The 21,709-nt window shown below is 49.4% G+C and overlaps 1 protein-coding gene across 5 annotated transcripts in view; it reads right to left on the reverse strand.

Moving 5' to 3' along the window:
• Positions 1-21,709, reverse strand: part of STK24 (serine/threonine kinase 24) — a 141,721-nt gene that overhangs the window by 15,454 nt on the left and 104,558 nt on the right. For all 5 annotated transcript variants that reach the window (XM_055542887.1, XM_055542888.1, XM_055542889.1 and 2 more), the window contains exons 3-5: positions 9,132-9,188; positions 2,539-2,647; positions 2,060-2,217 (exon numbers count right to left, since the gene is read on the reverse strand). In XM_055542887.1, coding sequence (XP_055398862.1) covers positions 2,060-2,217; positions 2,539-2,647; positions 9,132-9,188 — 324 coding nt within the window. The remainder of the gene's footprint in view (positions 1-2,059; positions 2,218-2,538; positions 2,648-9,131; positions 9,189-21,709) is intronic.

Here is a 21,709-nt window from a genome sequence, read left to right on the forward strand (position 1 = left end):
CCATAAGCCAGGAAGGCCGTGGTCTGTGGGGTTTCAAAAAGAGTTGGACACGACTTAGTGACTAAACAACAAGAGAGTCTAATGTAAGGTGGGTAAAGGTTTGCGAGAGGTCGGACGTGTTTTCTCAAGCTCCCCAACCAAGCGTGCATTTCCTGTATGTCTGTGACAGCATCTTCTAACCTGCCTAAAAAAGAATGCCGCAGCATCTGCAGACCACAGAAGAGCATTCTGATCTAGACAGCTCCAGGGAAGAGGCAGCCAAGCTTCCTGATGTCCTGGGATCTCCATGGCGCAGAGCATTGCCCTCAGTAAACACGAGGAGAGGCCCCCACCCCGCTCAGGCGGAAAGGTGGGGAGGGGGTAGTCTCAGGAAGGCTGGATAGTTCTTGAGGAAGTGTGAAGTAGGCAGTGACGAATAAAAGAGATTTTACCTGAGAAGGTAAAAATCTGAATCCTGAGTCACAGGGGGCCAGAGTTGACCAGCTAACTTATCAGTAAGGAAGAAAAGAGAAACATCAGGGGTGTTATCAGAGAAGTTAAGAAACTTGGATTCTAGTCCCAGCCCTGCCTAAAAATCTAGACCTGTGAACCTGGATAAAAGAAAGTGAAAAAAAGTCAAAGTGAACCTCACTCAGCCGTGTCCAACTCTTTGTGACCCCAGGGACTGTAGCCCGCCAGGCTCCTGTGTTCATGGAATTCTCCAGGCAAGAACACTGGAGTGGGTTGCCATGCCCTCCTCCAGGGGATCTTCCCCACTCAGGGATCGAACCTGGGTCTCCTGCACTGCAGGCAGATTCTTTGCCATCTGAATCACTAGGGAAGCCAATGATAAATGGGCCTCAGCTTAAAATAGAACAAACTGAATAAATTCCTGTAGAGCCTTAAAAATGTTATGACTCCAGGAAAAGGGCCAAAAGAGATCAGACATAGCCTCAGGGGCAAATCCATGCCACAGGGCAAGGCACCCAAGCAACAGACACACCAAAAGCCAGGCAGCTCTGCTGAAAACCTACCGTCAATTACTGGCCAGCGGCTTCCAAGGCCATGAGCCTATGGAAGTCATGGCCCTCAACAGCAAGAGGGCCAGGGCCACCTCGGCCCTTACAGACAGGCCCCTCCAGCAACTTCAGCACCCATGTGACGGCTCACCACGTGGAGCTCAGGTCCCCAGTGAAAGCCACTCTACGCTCTGTGTGCTACGTTTCACAAGGTGGGGGGATCTGCCAGGGATTAAGAAGATTTCCACTTAAAGAGAAGTAGTGGTGTCTGGAACGTAGAAGTATCTGAGTTAACTATTTGTCTGCCTGGAAATCCTGGCTTAGAGAAGCCTCTGCTCTGTGCCCACGTGGAGACTTCGCTGCATCCAGGCGGCTGAGACAGAGCGGCCTGGCATGCAGGTGTGAAATCAGATCCAGGAGGCGGGGGTCCTGGTAGGCTTTTTAAGCCCATACTAAACAGTTTACCAAGCTGAAGGGCAATAGGGAAAAAAGAAGACGGACAAACTGGGAGAGTGCAGCACGTGATAGGCAAGAGAGACCGGAGTAAGGAGACTCTGAGAACAATCCCAATTGGGTGGGTGGGTGGGTGGGTTCCCCTAAATGTGACAACAGGAAGGGTCTGCAGTGGCCATGAAAGGTACACCTCCTCCCAGGCTCCAGCCTTCCAGCTTTGTGACTGGTTTCTCCTGGGGATCCTTTCTGCCCTGGTCCCTGAAATACTGCTCAGCCTCCTGTCCAAGGCCCTCTGCCCTCACCCACTCCTTGGGCTCCCCCTGCACCCCCGGCCCTTCTCCACAGACCTGCGCCCTGCAGGCCTCTGCCTGGACACCTCCACCAGGTGGGCCACCGGGGCCTCTGACCCTCCACGTCCCCTGCCCCGTCAGACAGACACTGTCAGCAGCGGGGACCAGACACGTAAAAGGGACTGACTGAGGCGGCAAGAGAACCCTGTTTCTAACCGAGGCGCACGCTTCACCCTAACAGGATGCACTGTGAGGCTGGAGCCCAGGAGGGACGCCCCTGCCCTCCACAGACCCCGCCAGCCCAGGTGCCAGCCTCACCTTTGAGTCGTAGGCTGACTGCTTGATGACTTCGGGCGCCATCCAGAAAGGGGTGCCCACGAAGGTGTTTCTCTTTATCTGGGTGTCTGTCAGCTGGCCCGCCACCCCAAAGTCCGCCAGCTTCACCTCCCCGTGTTCAGAGAGCAGGACGTTGGCAGCTGCAAAATAAAAGCCAAGACACCCTGCCATCGGCTGCTGGACACTTCCGTCCGCTCCCTTGCAAACAGGTTTGTGTGTCCCCCAGAGTCATCAGATCTTGACAACAGCAGACAGTGGGTAAGACCCCCTCAGAGCCCCTCACCCATCCTGGGTGAGAGCCCCTCAGGGGCCCCACCCACTCAGGCACGTCGAAGGCACCCTCCACGTGCCCACAGAACCACTTCCCTTGAGAAGAGAAGCACAGTTAAAACGCTGCAACAAACCTTTCTTTCTACCTGCCTTAGGGATTTCAAAGGACCATAAACAGGATGCTTTCTTACCTTTAATATCTCTGTGAATTTTCTTCTCCGAATGCAAATAATCAAGTCCTTTCAGTATTTCTCTTAATATAGTAGCAATCTGGGTTTCATCTAAAGGGCCAGGTTCTAACTAACAAGGAAAAAAAAAAAAAATTAAGGTTAAACAATTAGATGAAAAAGTATGAGATGACAGGACAGAGTCAACCTTAAATGAACAAGAATAATCAAGATTGAAATCTTCATTTCAAAACAGATATTTTGCCCACACGGTTAAAACCTATTTAAAAGGAATTGCCCCACCTCGCTAAAAAAATTAAATAACCAAAAGAACCAGAGAAAACGACTTTGCTGAATGAATCAAAGTGGGGCCAACGATAAAGGTCGAGGTCACCTCGCCAAGCCTGCAGCCCGAGCAAGGAGGGAGGTCAGGACAGAAATCCAAAGCCGGCACCTCTCAAGGCTTGCCAGGGAGGGCACCGGGCAGTCTGGCTCTGTCCTAACACAGGCCACGGGTATCAAAACACGCGCTGTCACGAAGAGAAGGCCTGGGAGCTGACAGATTTCCAAGGCTACCCCTGCACCAGAATTTTTTATTAATAAATCTAAATTTTAAACCTTGGGGGAAAGAAAGCAGAAAGATCAATCCCTCATGATGAAATTTTTTTTGCTATGTGATACGACATGTATTTCAAATCCTAAAAGATGATGCTGTGAAAGTGCTGCACTCAGTATGTCAGCAAATTTGGAAAACTCAGCAGTGGCCACAGGACTGGAAAAGGTCAGTTTTCATTCCAATCCCAAAGAAAGGCAATGCCAAAGAATGATCAAACTACTGCACAATTGCACTCATCTCACACGCTAAGTAAACTAATGCTCAAAATTCTCCAATACTTGAGCTGGACACTTCCGTCCGCTCCCTTGCAAACAGGTTTGTGTGTCCCCCAGAGTCATCAGATCTTCAGCAATACTTGAACCGTGAACTTCCAGATGTTCAAGCTGGTTTTAAAAAAGGAAGAGGAACCAGAGATCAAATTGCCAACATCCACTGGATCATCGAAAAAGCAAGAGAGTACCAGAAAAACATCTATTTCTACTTTATTGACTATGCCAAAGCCTTTGACTGTGTGGATCACAATAAACTGTGGATAATTCTGAAAGAGATGGGAATACCAGACCACCTGACCTGCCTCTTGAGAAACCTGTATGCAGGTCAGAAAGCAACAGTTAGAACTGGACATGGAACAACAGACTGGTTCCAAATGGTGAAAGGAGCACGTCAAGGCTGTATATTGTCACCCTGCTTATTTAACTTATATGCAGAGTACATCATGAGAAACGCTGGGCTGGAAGAAGCACAAGCTGAAATCAAGATTGCCGGGAGAAATATCAATAACCTCAGATATGCAGATGACACCACCTTTATGGCAGAAAGTGAAGAAGAACTAAAGAGCCTCTTGATGAAAGTCAAAGAGGAGAGTGAAAAAGTTGGCTTAAAGCTCAACATTCAGAAAACAAAGATCATGGCATCCGGTCCCATCACCTCATGGCAAATAGGTGGGGAAACAGTAGAAACAGTGGCTGACTTTATTTTTTGGGCTCCAAAATAACTGCAGATGGTGATTACAGCCATGAAATTAGAAGACACTTACTCCTTGGAAGGAAAGTTATGACCAACCTAGATAGCATATTCAAAAGCAGAGACATTACTCTGTCAACAAAGGTCCGTCTAGTCAAGGCTATGGTTTTTCCAGTAGTCATGTATGGATGTGAGAGTTGGACTATAAAGAAAGCTGAGGGCAGAAGAATGGATGCTTTTGAACTGTAGTGTTGGAGAAGACTCTTGAGAGTCCCTTAGAGTGCAAGGAGATCCAACCAGTCCATCCTAAAGGAGATCAGTCCTGGACGTTCATTGGAAGGACTGATGTTGAAGCTGAAACTCCAATATTTTGGCCACCTGATGCGAAGAGCTGACTCATTTGCAAAGACCCTGATGTTGGGAAAGATTAAAGGCAGGAGGAGAAGGGGACAACAGAGGATGAGATGGTTGGATGGCATCACCAACTCAATGGACATGAGTTTAGGTAAACTCCGGGAGTTGGTGATGGACAGGGAGGCCTGGTGTGCTGCGGTTCATGGGGTCGCAAAGAGTTGGACGCGACTAAGCGACTGAATTGAACTGATGACATGTATACACACACAGAGGTTTTCATGGTGGCTCAGTGGTAAGGAATCCACTTGCCAATGCAGGAGACACAGGTTCGATCCCTGGGTCGGGAAGGTCCCCTGGGGGAGGAAATGACAACTCATTCCACCATTCCTGCCAAGAAAATCCCATGGACAGGAGCCTGGTGGGCTACAGGGTCCTGCCTGCCGTCACCACAGACCAGGACGGTTCACTACACACCTCAACCTGCAGAACCGAATTCCTTCCCAAGTTATCTGCCTTGGAGTCTTGTTCTCAAGGAACACACTGACTGCTCCGAAGCACACAAGTCCGGAAGCTCCGACTTGTCTGCCTTTGCGTCTAGTTCTGAGTTCGTAGATTGTGGGAATTTTAATACTCAAGATACTCAAGATGAAGAAAAATGCACTTTTCTCATAACCGAAGGCAAAAGGAGGAGGAGGCAGAGGAGTTGGCAGATGTGCCCTCCTCCCCGGCACAGCGCGCAGAAGGCTCACCCCACTGGCCACACCGCTGTCCCCACACAGGGCTTCTATCTCCTCCACCAGCAGTCACCCGGGCGGACAACCCGCAACATCTGGCTGGACCCCCTCCCTCCCCACGATCAAGCATCCGGAAAGGAACGGCATGGCAGCCTGGAGTCATCTCACCCACGGGAGGTAAGAGCTGAAACCTCTTCCCTGGACCATTTGAGAGCTGGCTCTCTGACTGATGCATGGATGGTTATTCCCTTTTATGTCTGGCCCAGAACCCACCCACCAGTGAGTCACAGGCAGGGGCGGGGAGAGAAAGACTATTTTATTTACAGAGCAGGGAAGCCCTTCCAGGGTCAAAATTCACTGTAAAGGGTGTCCAGTTGTTCCCTGGAGCACAGAACTCAATTTGTAGGGACTCACCTTCTCCACCACTAACAACGCGTTTCCAAGCAGTCTCTTCAGTTAAGAGGACTGTGGAACTCTTCCAATAATCTCTATAAAACAAAGACTGGGGGGCAGGGGGAAGGATGCAGAATGCTCTTCATCTCTAAGAAAGAAAGTGGAGTCACTCAGTCGTGTCCGACTCTTTGTGACCCCATGGACTGTAGTCAACCAGGCTCCTCTGTCCATGGAATTTCCCAGGCAAGAATACTGGAGTGGGTTGCCATTTCCTTCTCCAGGAGATCTTCCTAATCCAGGGATTGAACCTGGGTCTCCCTCATTGTAGGCAGGCGCTTTACCATCTGAGCCACAGGGAAGTCGCTCCTTGTCTCTGGGTGACCTCTAATCCCTCTCCCAAGTCTGTCATCCCTCCCTCCTCTTATGAAACCCTCAGCCTGCAGGCAGCCACCCAACTATGGACCACGTCTGCTGGCCTCTACGGCCACCAAGTCTGGCCGCATGACCAAGCTCTCACCAAAGGAATATGAGCAGAAGAGCCCCTTCCTAGTCCTAGTCTTGGCTTTGAAACACTGGCTGCCGGAGAGGACAAGGACTTAAGACCACAGGAAGTCACCCACCACAGCAGGGCCCTGACGACCACATGGCCTGAAGGCCAATGAGCCCACGTGCGGGAGAGAACTGAATTTCCCATCTCCTGTGAGACACTGTCTGGGGCGGCCACCACAGCAGCTTGCCCTAAACATTAATGCGTATGTCACCCTACTTCTTAAAACTTATGCTGCATATTCGTTTTTTAAGTTTGTCAAACATCTCTGCCTGATTGAGTGACAGTTTATATAGCCTTGTTCTTGCTGTGTGTGCACTTAGTCATATTCGATTCTTTGCGACCCCGTGGACTGCAGGCCCTCCAGGCTCCTCTGTCCGTGGGATTTTTCCCTGCAAGAATACTGGGGTGGGTTGCCATTTCCTTCTCCAGGGGATCTTCCCGACCCAGGGATCGAGTCATGTCTCCTGCGTTGGCACTTCTTGACCACTGCGTGTGGGAAGCCCCCTTACGCTTCATGTAGCTGCTTCATGTAGCCCGGTTCCTTCTTAGATTCCTTAGATCCTGCTGTAATGTTGACATCTTGTGATCACTGAAAAATCTCTCCTTGTCAGACCCTCTGTTGCTAATCCTCATTCCCCTTCTCCCAGCTGACTTCACGCTACTTTCCCTTCCTTGTAGCACTTCCCCACATGCAGTATAATCCACTGTCTGCCTCCACTCGGAACCTCAACTCCAGATGAAAAGAAAGGAAAAGTAAGCGTTAGCTACGCAACACGCTCAAAGGTAACCTTGGGTGAAGGAAGGCGCCGTCTTCCTGCCCCAGGCTAAGGTGTCATTGAGACTACTGTCTTACAGCCTCAGTAAAAAGGCATGATGACTAAAATGCAGAGTGAAAAAGGCCATCGGGCCTGTGGCGTCACGCTAGAGCAGCTCCGGTGCATGAAGACGAAGTTACGTCTCTACAGCGAGGACAGCGCCAGTGAGACCTCTGTGCTCCAGGAAACAGCAGAGCGCTGCCCTTAACAAGACACGGTCATCTCCCCCGACGGGCCTCATGTACGCGGGCTGCTCCAAAGACACACACACACACACGCGTCAGCACCGTGTCCCTTAACACAGACGCTAGATAAAGCAAGGTGGAATTTTTCAAAGAAATGTCCCAAACCCATTTATTCAACTACCGTCATATGCAGCCATACTCCAGTTTTTTAAATCTTGTATAAACATTTAATAGACCCTCTCAAAATAATCCTAATAATAGTCTTCAACATTCAAAACATAAATAAATAATTCCTGTATCTCATTATTATTAACGTGCATCTTCTTTGAGGACTGGAGTCAGGACAGCAAAGAAAAAAAAAACAAAGTAAGAGATTAAGAGAGAAATGACAAAGAGGGCTTTGCAGCTGGTCACAACAACGTGCAAAGCTCAGCTCCATTTGCTGGCTGGGACACCTAATTTCTGAGTGTTTGTTTCCTCAACTAAAATAAGATGAATTGGGGACATCCAAAAAGGGTGCCTGGAGCCACTGATGTAAGAAGGCGGATGGCTCTTTGCTGGGACTCACACCAGATGGGATTTTTTCTAATAAGAGGAGAATTCTACGCTGCCTTGCAAACTGCCGTGTCCATGATTTCACAGACTTCAACTCAAAAATCCAAAGAAATAAATTCAATTATGGTGGCATTAGGAATGAATAAATAAAGCACCTAGAGACTAGAACTGCTGCTCTGAAGAGCTCAGCTTTGGGAAAGCATCTCCACAAATAACTTCACACATGCCACAAATGAAATTCACTTAAGATAATAGTAAATCTAATTATACAAAATGAGGCAATTTTCTACATTTCTGTAGTAGTTCTCAAAAGGGTAAAAAAAAAAAAAGAAAGAAAGAAAGCTCTTTGTGTAATACGTATATTTATGGAAAAGCAAAGCGAGTCATAAAGTGTATCCAGCTATTTTGTCACTTTTCCATTTAAATACAATTGTTGGGACTGTGTTGAATTTTTTTCTTGAAATTTCCTTTCAAACTCTATTTTGACCAATTGCTTTTACGGTTTATAACATTATGTGATTTTTTTTTAAACTTGGGTACAGAGCCTTTTATAATATACACAGTTTTAGAGGTTTACCTTCCCCCGCGGTCAGGGAAAAAAAGAGTGCTAATTACGCTGATTTCACTGCATGACCACGTTGGGGTGAGATATCAGGTGCTAAACAGCCGTGTGAGATCTTTTAAAAATCTTTGTTTTACATATACTATGTTTCAAGGATGACCCAAGTAATGCTTATGATCTGCTGGTGATCTCTGAGCATCTCCCTGAGGCCAACATGTAACCGTGTTTTACCATGAGAAACGAATCGCAGACTCTGACTCTGAGGTCATCCCACACTGAGCTGCCACTACCGTGTGTGGGGGCCAGGCAGCTAGGTCCAGGCCAGGCAGGAGACACCGCCACCAGCAGGGGTCGGCTCCCCCAGAAACACACTGCGGGCGCAACGAGGCCCCTCTGCATGCGCACCCAGGAGACAGACGTGCGTTCACACGTGGCCTGACCACCGCTCCCACGTGTGACGCTGTGCCTGTCTCTTACCCCTGAAACCAAATTTTAATTTTTAAAAATTCTAATGAATTATAAATGAAAACGCTCCACGCAAGTTTTAGAAGTGAAGTTACCATCTGAAACGGGAAACAATGATGGTGTTTGAATGCCACAAAACTTCAAACCAGTTTTAAAAAATTAGAAACTGTTCTGAGGTCAGACTGAGCAGGCAACACCTTTCGTGGCTGCGTGGAATGAATTCACTGGTTTCCCATGATACAGCAAAAACTGGCTTCACAAGGGAACCTCTACTTTTCAGCAACGTGTCAGGAGCAGAAATCCCTATTACAAGGAGTATTTTGGCCCTTTTTTCATGCAACTGAAGAGGGAGACAGAAATGTAAACAGAATCATATTTACAACAAAGACCACTGCTGCATGTTCAACATCCGACGTGATACTTACGAGGTCCAGTGCAGAGCCCCCGCCAAGATATTCCATTATTATCCACAATTTAGTGTCCTGCAAAGACCAAAAAAAAAAAGAATGAAAATTACTTACCAAAAAAAAAAAAAAGGCAGAAATATTTTAAATAACCTAAAGGTATTTTCCACTGTGATTCTGGAACTAGAAAATTTTATAAATACGTAACAGCAGGTAAGGCACATCCAAGTGAGAAGTGTGTGGAGAAACCCGGACTGTGTCAGAGGGACCCTGCAACAGAACCCCCTTGCACCGGGTTCCACCCCTGCTGCACCAGGGCTCTGGGGGGGGGAGGGGGGCCTTGTTTTCACACAACATCAGCAGGTGACCTGGCACAGGAGGGTCGGAGGGGAATCAGCCCTCAAGGCCAGGCCAGGCCAGCAGCAGCCACTCGGGTCCGGCCCTGGGGGTGAGCCAGGAGGTGCCCAGAGCGCAGCGCCGGGGACAGGCCACCTCCCTCCAGCCTGCTGCTCTGAGATGCGCGGTGGGGACAGGTGGCTTGGCTGGTGCAGCCCATCACCCAGGAAGGACGCATGCCTTTCTTGGAGATCTCCAGGTGGGGGACAGTGGGCGGCGTGCTCCCCGTCTTCCAGCCTTCTCCCCAGCCTCTGTGTCTTGTGTCTCTTCCTTCCATCCCTTCTGAAGCCCCACGGCTTCCCAGGTTCTTTTCAAGCAAAAGTCCCAAAGTGCTCCTCCCCTGAAAGCCAATGTGCTTGGCCCTGAGGACCACAGGCTCCACTGGGATTCCTCATCCTGGGCACCACTGACATTTGCGGCAGATCACCTCTGTCCGGGGGCAGCCCTATGCCTGAGAGGGTGTTGAGGGGCATCCCTGGCCTCCGACCACTAGAGGCCAGCAACGCACTCCCAGTCCTGAAGACCAGACCCGGCCAGTGTCTTCTGGGGGCCAAAGTCGCCCCCGCTGAACTGCATGATCGATGTCCATCAGCCTCAAGTGTTAACCGCACAGCAGTGCTGACCGACAACTCTCTCTTGCCCTTGGCAAAGCCAGCGTACACCGGGCAGCCTCCGAGCTGGGTGCCGGTCACCAACCCCCTGTGAGACGGCCAGGTTGTGAGTGCGTGGGCCAGAAAAAGATGGCAATAACAAACCTCGCGGTTCATCTGATAATAAAATGAGATCGTGAATGTGAAAGCGCTTTGCAAAGCTCAGGGAACTAAAGGAGCCAAGAGCTTCCGCCACAGCGTCACCCTGAAGCGCCTCAGAACAACCTGATAAAACCAAAGCGGTCCAATTACCAAGGCCAAATAGTTATTTCCCTGCATGGGAATTTCTGAGCCAAATAAAACCCGGAACACTGATTCATACACATTCTACGGTAGAATGAAAAAATAATTACTGCCCCACAAGCCTTGAGGCCAGAGTGCTTGAGAAAGAGGTCTGCTCAGGGACACACAGGACCTGTTTTGGGGACCAAACTGGTGACCAAGTGATCAAGCACAGTCACGATCCAGCTATACATTCAGTGCCCTCATAAAACGTCCCGCATGAATGACTCTAAGAAAAATAAGAGTTCTAAAAATAAGAATGATCTTAATTAGAATATTTCATTTTTTAAAAAATGACCTCAAACCACGTCGATTATGAATGACCTCGTAAGTTCCTCATAAGGGAAAGAAAGTATTTATTTATAAAGACCTTCAGGATTGAACATTTTAAAGGCACCCAAGTGTCCCCAGGTGGCGCTAGTGGTAAAGAACCCACCTGCCAGCGCAGGAGACGGAAGGGATGCGGGTTCGATCCCTGGGTCGGGAAGATCCCCTGGAGTAGAAAACGGCTTACCCACTCCAGTATCCTTGCCTGGAGAAGCCCATGGACAGAGGAGTCTAGAGGGCTACAGTCCATGGGGCCGCAAGGACTCAGACGCGACTGAAGCGACTTGGCACGCGCACGCAAAGTGTGTGGAGTGGGAAGTTTCTGTCTCACCCCTGGCCCTTGGCTGCCCAGCCTCCACATCCAACTTCTCATCACATTTTCTGTAACGTCAGAGACTGTCTTCTGCAGATACCTACGAACCCTTCCTACACTTCTATCCAAACATAACATGCTATGCAATGTTGTGGGCTAAGTCACTCAGTAGGGTCTTAGCAACCCCATGGACTGTTGCCCCACAGGCTCCTCTGTACATGGGGATTCTCCAGGCCAGAACACTAGAAGGGGTTGCCATGCCCTCCTCCAGGGGACCTTCCCAACCCCAGGTCTCCCACACTGCAGACGATTTTTTTTTTTTTTACCATCTGAGCCACTGTTCTATACCTTGCTTCTCCTCAGAGCACTCTCTATCTGTCCATAAAGGAATTTTTTTTTGTAGCCATAACCAACCCACACCCTACTGACAATGTTTTTTCCATTCTTTTGCTATCATGAGCCAGCTGTCAATTTAAGAACCTCCCAGAGGTATCATTTTAGGAGTTCCTGGATGCTGAGTCAAAGGAATCCACCTGAATTTAAACAGATAATGCCAGATGATTCGTCAAAGAGGTCGGCTCAGTTTCATCCTGCCTCCAACAATGTATGGGCGCTAATTTTTCCCCTTGCTTTGTCAACACACTATCCCTTAACCAATGTCATGGAACTTAGGAGCTGAATTGTAGTCCCCCTCCAAGTCATACGCTGAAGTCCCAACCTTGAGCACCGCAAAATGTGACTGTGTTTGGAGACAAGGTCTTCATGAAGAGGTGAAAGGGAAAGTGAAGTCACACAGGTGGGCCTTGTCCAAAGTGACTGGTGTCCTCCCAAGGAGGCATCAGGACCCAGGCTCACAGAGGGGCAACCACGAGACGACGCAGGGAGAAGGAAGACAGTACCTCCCAGCCAAGGAGAGAGGCCTCAGAGGACACCAGGACTTGAGTCCGAGTCACGTGTGTTTTCTTTTTTGTAAGCCCTTATTATATCCTTTATCTGCTTTTCTGTTGACCTAATATTAGAGAAAGCAGCTAGCTCCCTGTAACATGAGCCACAAACACAGCAATGTCCTCATCTGTCTTTTGATTTTGCTTTTGGCAATTTCTGCTTGTGGAGACTAATTTAACGTGGACATGACGTCTACAACAATACCACTGACAGGCAAACTTGCCCTGTGCCGTCTGGAGCTGGTGACTGAAAGCTGGAACTCCCCACATTCACAGACATTCAGACAAATGAGAAAAGGGGCAGATTCGGCGGCGTTAACAAGGATTACATTTTACAGTATGAATTCTGAAATGAAATAAGTTCTGCTTGTGCATCTGTGCTGCAAGATAAGGCTGGGCTCAGGAGGTCTTAACAGTGCAGGAGGTCTCAGTAAACCAGCGAACGGTTTATAAAACAAAGGTGCCTTCTGCGAAGATGCCGGGCGTGAACGCAGAGCTCCAAGCCCAGGTTTGGATCTGCCTCTGGCCCTCACCAGCTCCGCGACCCAGAGAGCAGGCTTGAAGCCAAGTTCAGTGGACCGTCTGCTCTGGGGACGGAAGGACGGCCACCTCAGGGGCAAGCCCTGCACACCGCAATGCCCGTGAACTTGAGATGTTATGACCACACGGACTTTACAGAGTATCCCCTGTTTGAACCCAGGTCCACCGGGAGGCTTGTGAAACTAGGAGGCAAGAAACCAGTTTCAAAGCCAAACCCCTACCCTGTTTTACAGTCAAACCAATGCCCTGACGATCACGGCACCTTCCAGTTGTACTCCAGGCACAAGAACCCCATCCCTGACCTCGACAAAAGCTGATTTAATTGTTCCTCTGTCCCAGAGACATCAGCATCCTCAGTGATTCAGAAACCTGCCACACACACAGTGTCGTGGGGGAATTCTGAAGTGACAGGGCCCAGGCTCTTTTCCTAAATGAATCACTTTTCGTGACAGAAACGTGGCCAAATATGTACCACCAGCTGGCCTGTGGTGGGACCAAATGCCGTGGGTGCTCAGAGGAGAGGCCCGTCTGATCAATGGCTGTCACCATGGAAGTAATAGCGAGAGAAGAAAATGAGAAGACCCATCAGAAAACCAACGGCCAACAGGCGCCTGAAGAGGTATTCAACACCACCAATAACTAGCGAAAGGCAAATCAAACTGCAGTGAGGTATCACCTCATGCGGGTCCGAATGGCCATCATTAAAAAGATAACAAGTGCTGGAGGGGATGTGCAGAAAGGGGAACCCTCCTGGAAACTGCTGGTGGGAATGTTAAGTTGGTGCGGTCACTACAGAGAACAGTACGGAGGTGCCTTGGAAAACGGAAGAGTTTCCACATGACCCAGCAATCCCACTCTTGGCACACATCCAGACAAAACTATCATTCAAAAAGGTAATACACCCCCCGTGTTCACAGCAGCGCTACTGACAAAGGCCAAGGCGTGGAAGCAACCCAAATGCCCATCGACAGATGAACGGCTAAAGAAGGTGTGGCACGCACAGACGATGGAATACTACTCGGCCATGAAAAAGAATGAAATAATGCCATCTGCAGCCACGTGGATGGACCTGGAGAGCAGCACACGGAGTAAAGGCAGGCAGAGAAAGACACGTATCATATCACTTACATGTGGAGTCAAGTTAAAGAAAAAAAGTATACAAAGAAACTTATCTACAGAACCAGAACAGACTCACAGACACAGAAAACACGCATCCAGGTCATCAGCCTCTTCTATCTGACAGAACTGCATACCTGGCCGAGTGCAGGGCGGGCAGGCGACTGGGACTCAAGCCCAGACTTAATGCTGAGTCAGACACTGAAACAGCAAGAACCACAGGAACCAACAGCACAGACGCTAAGCACTAAAGGATGCCAGCGAGGGAAACATGTTCTAACATAACTGCTCTTAACCACTTTCCTTTCAGAAAGCAACCAACTCTAATCCAACTGCCTGAAAAGGACCTCAATTTACATAATGTGCGTCTGGGACTTGCGGCATTCCCACACCCCGCTCCCCTGTGCCAAGAAGAAGAACTTTTGCCCTAATGTCCTGCGGTAAATTGGAAAGGACACGGAGCCGTCCCCCAGATGCTCTTCTCGGGTTCATGTCAGGAGAGTCTCTCTCCTGGAAGAGGCTGCCTTCTAACTGCGTGCATGTGTGTGCGTGAGTCTCAGTAATTAAGTCTCCCCAGACGGGTACTGAGATATTCTGCACTTTGGCATCAACACAAATCTGGCACAACACAGTAAAAGATGTGTTAATGCAACGTTTCTGTGCTGAATGCTGGTATAAACTAAGATGGATAAAAGCAATCTGCTTGAAGATCCTTACAGGGTCTCAAGGAAATACAACTCACAACCTAAATCTGACGGAGAAGAAACAAAACGAGAGAGAGCGTGGAAGGAGTGCCTGGGGAGGGGAAGAGGAGGACTCTCCCTCCCCTGTTCCCCCCCCATACAAGAGCAAACGTAACAGTCAGTGGGCATAAACTGCCAAGTCAAACAAGTCTGCCATAATCATGGTAAGCTAAAAATGGACTCTTCCTAAAAGTGAAGTGTTTCTAATAAGTATAAGAGTAATCCTTCTGCCAGGCAAAGATTTTCATATCATTGCACATCATATCCAAAATCACTGCAGATGGTGACTGTGCCCATGAAATTAAAAGATGCCTGCCCCTTGGAAGAAAAGCTATGACAAACCCAGACAGTGTATTAAAAAGCAGAGACATCACTTTGCCGACAAAGGTCCATATAGTCTAAGTTATGGTTTTTCTAGTAGTCATGTATGGATGTGAGAGTTGGACCGTAAAGAAGGCTGAGTAACGAAGAATTGATGCTTTCCAACTGTAGTGTTGGAGAAGACTCTTGAGAGTCCCTTGGACTGCAAGGAGATCCGACCAGTCAATCCTAAAGGAGATCAGTCCTGAACATTCATTGGAAGGACTGATGCTACAGCTGAAGCTCCAACACTTTGGCCACATGACATGAAGAGCCGATTCAATGGAAGGAACCCTGATGCTGGGAAAGACTGAGGGCGGGAGGAGAAGGGGGCAACAGAGGACTGAATGGCATCACCAACTCAGTGGACATAAGTCTGAGCAATGGTGAAGGACAGGGAAGCCTGGCGTGCTGCAGCCCATGTTGTCACAAAGAGTTGGACACGACTGAGTGGCTGAACAACAACACAGCACACATCAGAAATATCTGCAACAAAACCATAAAACCAAAACAAGTGATTGCTAGGGTGCAGAATTCTCTGATAGAGGTCCAGTCCAAAGATGGGACAAGACCAAGCCTGAGGGTGAACACAGCTGAGAAAGAAGACTTTACTGTGGTTTGCAAATTGAAGAGGAGCCTGAAGTGTTAAGACAATTTATGGAATTAGGATATTCATGAATAACAGATGCTATTATTTCAAGTGCACAGGTGGCGAATTCTCTTATGTATTTATATTTCTATTTCCATCCTGCAGGGTAATTACCACACCCCAACAGTAAACCGCTTCCGAAGGAAGGGACTTCTCAGTGTGCCGTCTGTTCAGAGCTGGGTTGTACTGAGGAGACGTTTCTGCCACCCGAATTCTTGCTCCTCTTCCTCCGCACCTCCCGGCCACCTCACTCGCTTTTATCTTCTGCACAGCTCTACTCCAGAATAACAGTCAGACAGACGCAGGTACTCGATTTACAGTTAGTTTGTTCACGATGGGCGACTGGACACAGTGAAGCTGTGCACGCATCAGACGTGCAACCCCTTCCCGGGGCACAGACCTGAGGTCACTGATGAGACCGGTGGTTCTGGTCCCTGACACCCAACTATGACGTCAATTACCACCTCCCCCGGCTCCCCTGCTGCCTTGGCCGGAAGACCCCATCGCGGCATTTATACAAATGCCATATAGCTCCATACACAAAGCTCCGTACAGATGCCCAGAGAGGAGCCACGCTAAGTTCCCCAACCAGCAATTGGCAAACTGTGGTCAGTCGGTAATGACCGCCACACTGTGTGGCTCCCGGACAGGGTTGGATAAAAGGGCCTGGCCTGAGCAGTCCACGTCTGCATTCTGACGTCCTTATTCACCCAAAGTCCCGCTTGCGCTGTGTGACAACGGGTGGGGAGGAGTCCATTCCCCTCACCCACAGGAAACTTCTCTGTAGTTACAGGCTAAGCAGCTCCTCATTACATAATCTAAGTAAGGGCTGTCATCTCAGGACACCTTTTTTCTTCCCCCCAGAAATTTACTTAGACAACGTGACGTGATTAGTCGCTCAGTCATGTCCAACTCTTTGAGACCCCACAGACTGTAGCCCACCAGGATACTCCGTCCATGGAATTCTCCAGGCAAGAATACTGGAGTGGGTTGCCTTTGCCTTCTCCAACTTGGACAACAGAAGCTTTTTGTTTTTGTTTTTGTTTTAAAAAAAAAGCATATGGCATAACTGTGAGTGCTAAGTCGCTTAAGTTGTGTTAGACTCTTTGCAACCCCATGGACTGTAGTCTACCAGGCTCCTCTGTCCATGGAATTCTCCTAGCAAGAATACTAGAGTGGGTTGCCATTCTCTTCTCCAGGGGAGCTTCCCAACCCAAGGATCGAACCCGCATCTCTTATGTCTCCTGCATGGGCAGGCGGGTTCTTTACCACGAGCGCCACCTGGGAAACCCAATATGGCATAATTAATTATAATTATTGTATCTAAATATATCAGCTGTGTTTAGATAATGTCAAAGGTCTGAATGTGCAGAAGAGGTAAGGGTTGGCCAAAAAGTTCACTTGGGTTTTTCTTTTTTTTATAAATTTATTTTAACTGGAGGTTAATTACTTTACAACATTGTATTGGTTTTGCCATACATCAACATGAATCCGCCACGGGTATACACATGTTCCCCATCCTGAACCCCTCTCCCACCTTCCTCCCCATACCATCCCTCTGAGTCATCCCAGTGCACCAGCCCCAAGCATCCTGTATCATGCATCAAACCTGGACTGGCGATTCGTCTCATATATAATATTATACATGTTTCAATGCCATTCTCCCAAATCAACCCACCCTCTTCCTCCAAACATCAGTTGTTAAACAGAACTAGTAATACAATTAATGCTTATTTTAAATCATAGGTAAGTAACATCAGCCAGAAAACAGACCTGAGTTTCTTTTTGGTGAAGTAAAATATTTCACCTAATTGGAAATTTAATTCATTCAACTTTCTTGAAAACCATAAAATGGAGCTGCGAGTGTCTGCAGGGATGTTCTTCAGTTACAGCTGGGTAGTGTGTTCGGGGAGAGAAAGGAATCCACGTCCCCGTCCTTTGAAACACCTCAACGTTTTCTGTTCTCTTTGGTGCTGAGCCGACTGCTCGATTCCCATGATTGATTGTGAGATGAACTATATTCCCCTGTGATTTCACAGCCAGATTTACTTGGGGATTCGTTTAGTCCACCCACCAGTCAGTTGTTCTGCTTCTACCCGCGGTCACCCTGGGGTCTGATACAAAGGGCTCCCAGGCTGTTTCTATTTTTCCCAGAAACGCAAGGACAGATGCTCGCAAACTAAAAATCACTCTCAGAGAAAACAGATGTTCTTTCCCCTCTCCCAGAAGCAGAGGCTGCAGCTGTTCCAGGACAACGGGGAATGAGGCAGATGACTTCCAAATGGCCACAGAGGCTGGGAGGGTGGCTGTCACTGTGTGGGTGCGGGTGGAGGGGACACGGGGCTCCCCCCACATGGCTAAATGACCACGCAGATCAGTGCAGTGAAATGAGGGCCCCACTAGCCCCGGGGGTGGCAGGCAGCTTACGAGGGCCAAGGACACGCTGGTCCCCACACACGGGAGTCAACAGCACCATCTCCCAACAAGGCAGCAGACGTGGATGGGGCGAGAGTGTACAGTCCGAGGCCCGGGCTCCTGTTTGGGGGAAAGGCCCTCCTCGCAGAGCTGGGGGACGTGGGACCTGCGCCGGCATCGGGGGCCCCTCTGGGCGTGGACCCACCATCTGGCCATTCCTGTAGAACACTAGGGCTCCCCCATCCACAAAATTGAGAAAGAGAAAAAAAAAAAAAAAAAAATCCAACATCTGGGAAACAGCCACTCAGAGGAGGTTCGAGAGAGCTGCGCATCTGCTCATCACGTTTATGAAAATGTGCGTGAATTTCCTCCCTTTTCAGAGACTCTACCTTCTCATAGCCACGTTGCTCATGTGGAATCATAAGCCCCAAGCCCGTTTTCTTTACAGAAAATTACTTGGAGCCAACAAATAGCGAACACAGAAGGAGCACAGGAACAGGGCAGATATTTGGAAGTAACTCTGAAATCAACTGTGTTTAAGAGAGTTTGAGCCAAAAACCTAAGAAAATGACCCAGAGGATTTACAAACACATGATAAAATGGACAAATCGGATCATTTCCTGGCAGAGAGTCCACGCTCCCCTCCAAGTTTTAATACACTGAGAGTGTAACGTCAATAGGTCGAGCGCGTCTAGAACCAGCAGTTTTCCAGATTCCTCCTGACCCCGCCAGGTTCAGGCACAGGCCGACCCAAGGGAGGCAGGTGGGCAGCGGCCACCCTGCTCGGCCTCTCCTTGTGGGTGGCCCATTCACCCCAAATTAGGAGTCAAGGTCCCTGAGGACTGCAAAGAGGGGAGGCGGGAGTGCCCATCCACCCACCAGGCTTGCACATGTGCAGGCCCAACGCTGGGCAATAGCAGGCGGCCCTGCAGGAGAGGCAGGAGCCCGGAGGGTCCAGGCTGGGCAGAGAGGCCCATAGGGCAGGCCTGGGACGGCTTCTCCAATGGTACCTTCATCCCTCAGTTACACTGTCTGCTCAGGGACGAAGCAATGAAAAGGGAACTGCACCCCCGCTGAGGCAGAGGAACCCTTAGAAACAGCTTTGGCAAACTTTTATGAAAAAATGAGACGAAAAGATTTTAGGGACATGTGGTATTAATCACCCCACCACCACCACCACCACCACCAAGCCCCCAACAATTTCTGTCCGTTAAGATTTTAAATCCACCGTAGATTTTGGCTCTCATGATCTCTCTGTGTGTGCTAACGTATTACCTTGTGTCTCCTACGGAACAAGGCTTGCACAAATAATTCATTCACAGCTTATTTCCTCTCAAATCCCATGGTCTCACTCACAAAACTACTGGAAAATAAAACTGTTTAAAACATTACCATGCTATTTCATTAACTACCTTTTATTTCATGCTTCATGGTCCTTTAAACCACCAACATTGAAAGGAATGCTTTTCTAAAGACAGTGAAATAGCAGGAGACCCACAGAAAATTGCTGCTTGGTGCCAACTTGGCGTCTCCAGGCTTATGTTCTCCACCACACTTGTCCCCTAAGGCTTATCCTCCAAGTGCTGACTAGAGAGCTACTTCCAGAGGGATCTATCAGGGATTTCACAGAACTGAAATTTACCGAGCGAGAAACACAGAGAGATAGAGAGAAGGGTCCCACAGAGAAATACATTTAGGAATGCCACATATTAAACTTCCTCTTCAAGGCGCAAAAGCTCCGAGAACACTGTAACAGAAACCTACTAGACCCAGCGTGTCCAAACATCTCACCAGGCAGCACCTACTAACATCTTCAAGGACCGGGCGCACCCAGAAACGCTCCCTTGGCTCGAGCCCCCACCCTCGGAGCCGTCCAGCAGGTAGCCAGCCTGCGCTCCAATCGATGTGAGACCCTCCCCATCCACCCCACCCCCGCCAATCCGTGGAGCCCAATTATGTACCAGTTATGTGGTAACAGGGAGATTCGGCTCACAAAGACCGAACAGGCCCGAATACAGTGTGAAAGGCTGGTGGTCAACTTCATTATTCACGAGAACCATGCATGCTCACAGTCTCCATGACACATCTAGACTTTAAGGGCTTCCCCGGGGGGCTCAGCTGGTAAAGAATCCACCTGCAATGCGGGAGACCTGGGTTCGATCCCTGGGCTGGGAAGATCCTCTGGAGAAGGGAAAGGCAACCCACTCCAGTATTCTGGCTTGGAGAATATAGTCTGTATAGTCCATGGGGTTGCACAGAGTCGGGTACGACTGAGCAACTTTCACTCACTAGACTTTCAAGTCACACCTCAATGCCCTCTGGTGCCCGCACCTTTTCTTACTATCCACGATAAGCAGAACTGTATACGCACGTCAGATGAGCCAAGAAACTTGTCTTTCTATAAACAGTCTTGTCATTCAACGCTACTGCTTAAACTTTGAAATGAAAATAGAAGGGGAAAAAAAAAAGAAAGGGAAACCACAATAGAGGGTTCCAACAATATTTATATCACATCATTCACGCCTCTTATGTGTGGTTTGAAACTCTTGAGTCTCTAATTAACCAAAGTGATGAAACACAGTTTTCAAGGGACCGGGGTGGGGTTCACGGGCACAGCACCAAGGGAGTCCCCAAGGTGGCCAGCCAGGAGCAGGACCCACACACACCCTCGTCACACCCCCAGACGCCCCTCCACTTACCTGGCAGCAAGGAGGGGGGCGGGGGCCACTGGGAACAGCTGAGAGAGGCAGGGAGAGAAGTGGGGCATCAAAGGGCAAGACCCAGCCCTGCCAAATGCTTCAAGTCTATTTTTTTTTTAAAATAATTTAGGAGCAGAAATCACACCACCTTTATAACAAGCTCGGAGAACTCAGGAGTGTGTACAGCTGTCTGACGTGGGCGAGTTCAGTTCAGACTGTTATCTGACTTGGAACGACACTGCTCTGTGGCCCTGTGGTGCGACCCGCAGGCGGGAGTCACGTGTGTCAGCGTCCGCAACGAGTGGCTTTCCCTTCTCCCTCCTTAGGTTGGCATCTTCATCACCACAACCCCCCTGCTATCTGCCCGCTCCATCTCCAGGCCCTCTGGCCCAGGGCAAGTGTCCCAGGCCAGGTGGTCTCTTGCCTTTGAGCTGCTCTCTGGACTCCCCAGTCTGAAGCCAGAGCTGGAGAAACTCTGAGAAACAGATCCAGGAGGCCAGGCTCTATCTCACCCTGACCTAACACGCCCTCTCCCCTTCCTGGACGGGTCCTGACCACTGGAGCACTTGCTCGGGGTGGCAATGGCCAGATCACGCGTCTCCTTCCTTCACCAACCGGAGAAGATCCGGGCACAGGGCCCCCACCTGCATTCGTGCCCGACGGAGGGAGGGCAACTGGGCTCCGAGTGCCTAGAAGCAGCTAGTCATGTGACACGGTGGCAGGAGGGGTGGCTGGACCCGACGCGAGGGGGCCCATGGCCCTAAAACCCAGGCCAGGTGGTACCAATGGTAAAGAATCCACCTGCCAAAGCAGGAGACAAGACGCCATAGACACAGGCTCCATTCATTCCTGGGTCGGGAAGATCCCCTGGAGAAGGAACTGCCAACCCACTCCAGTATTCTTGCCTGGAAAAATCCTATGGACAGGGGAGCCTGGCGGGCTGCAGTCCATGGGGTCACAAAGAGCTGGACATGACTGAGCTCTTGTCAGCAGCAGCAGCAGCAGGAAGGGAGGCAAGCTTCCCACACAAATGACCAGCATAGTCAGAACACACTCCAGGAGGGAGAGGCCGGACTCCGAACCCCCAGGCCCTGCGCGCACACACACAGAACACTGCTCAAAGTTTTTAAAAAGCAAGTGTCTTTCTGTGGGGAAAGACACTTCA

This window comes from Bubalus kerabau, chromosome 12, assembly GCF_029407905.1.
Source record: "Bubalus kerabau isolate K-KA32 ecotype Philippines breed swamp buffalo chromosome 12, PCC_UOA_SB_1v2, whole genome shotgun sequence".
Taxonomy (NCBI): Eukaryota; Metazoa; Chordata; class Mammalia; order Artiodactyla; family Bovidae; genus Bubalus; species Bubalus kerabau.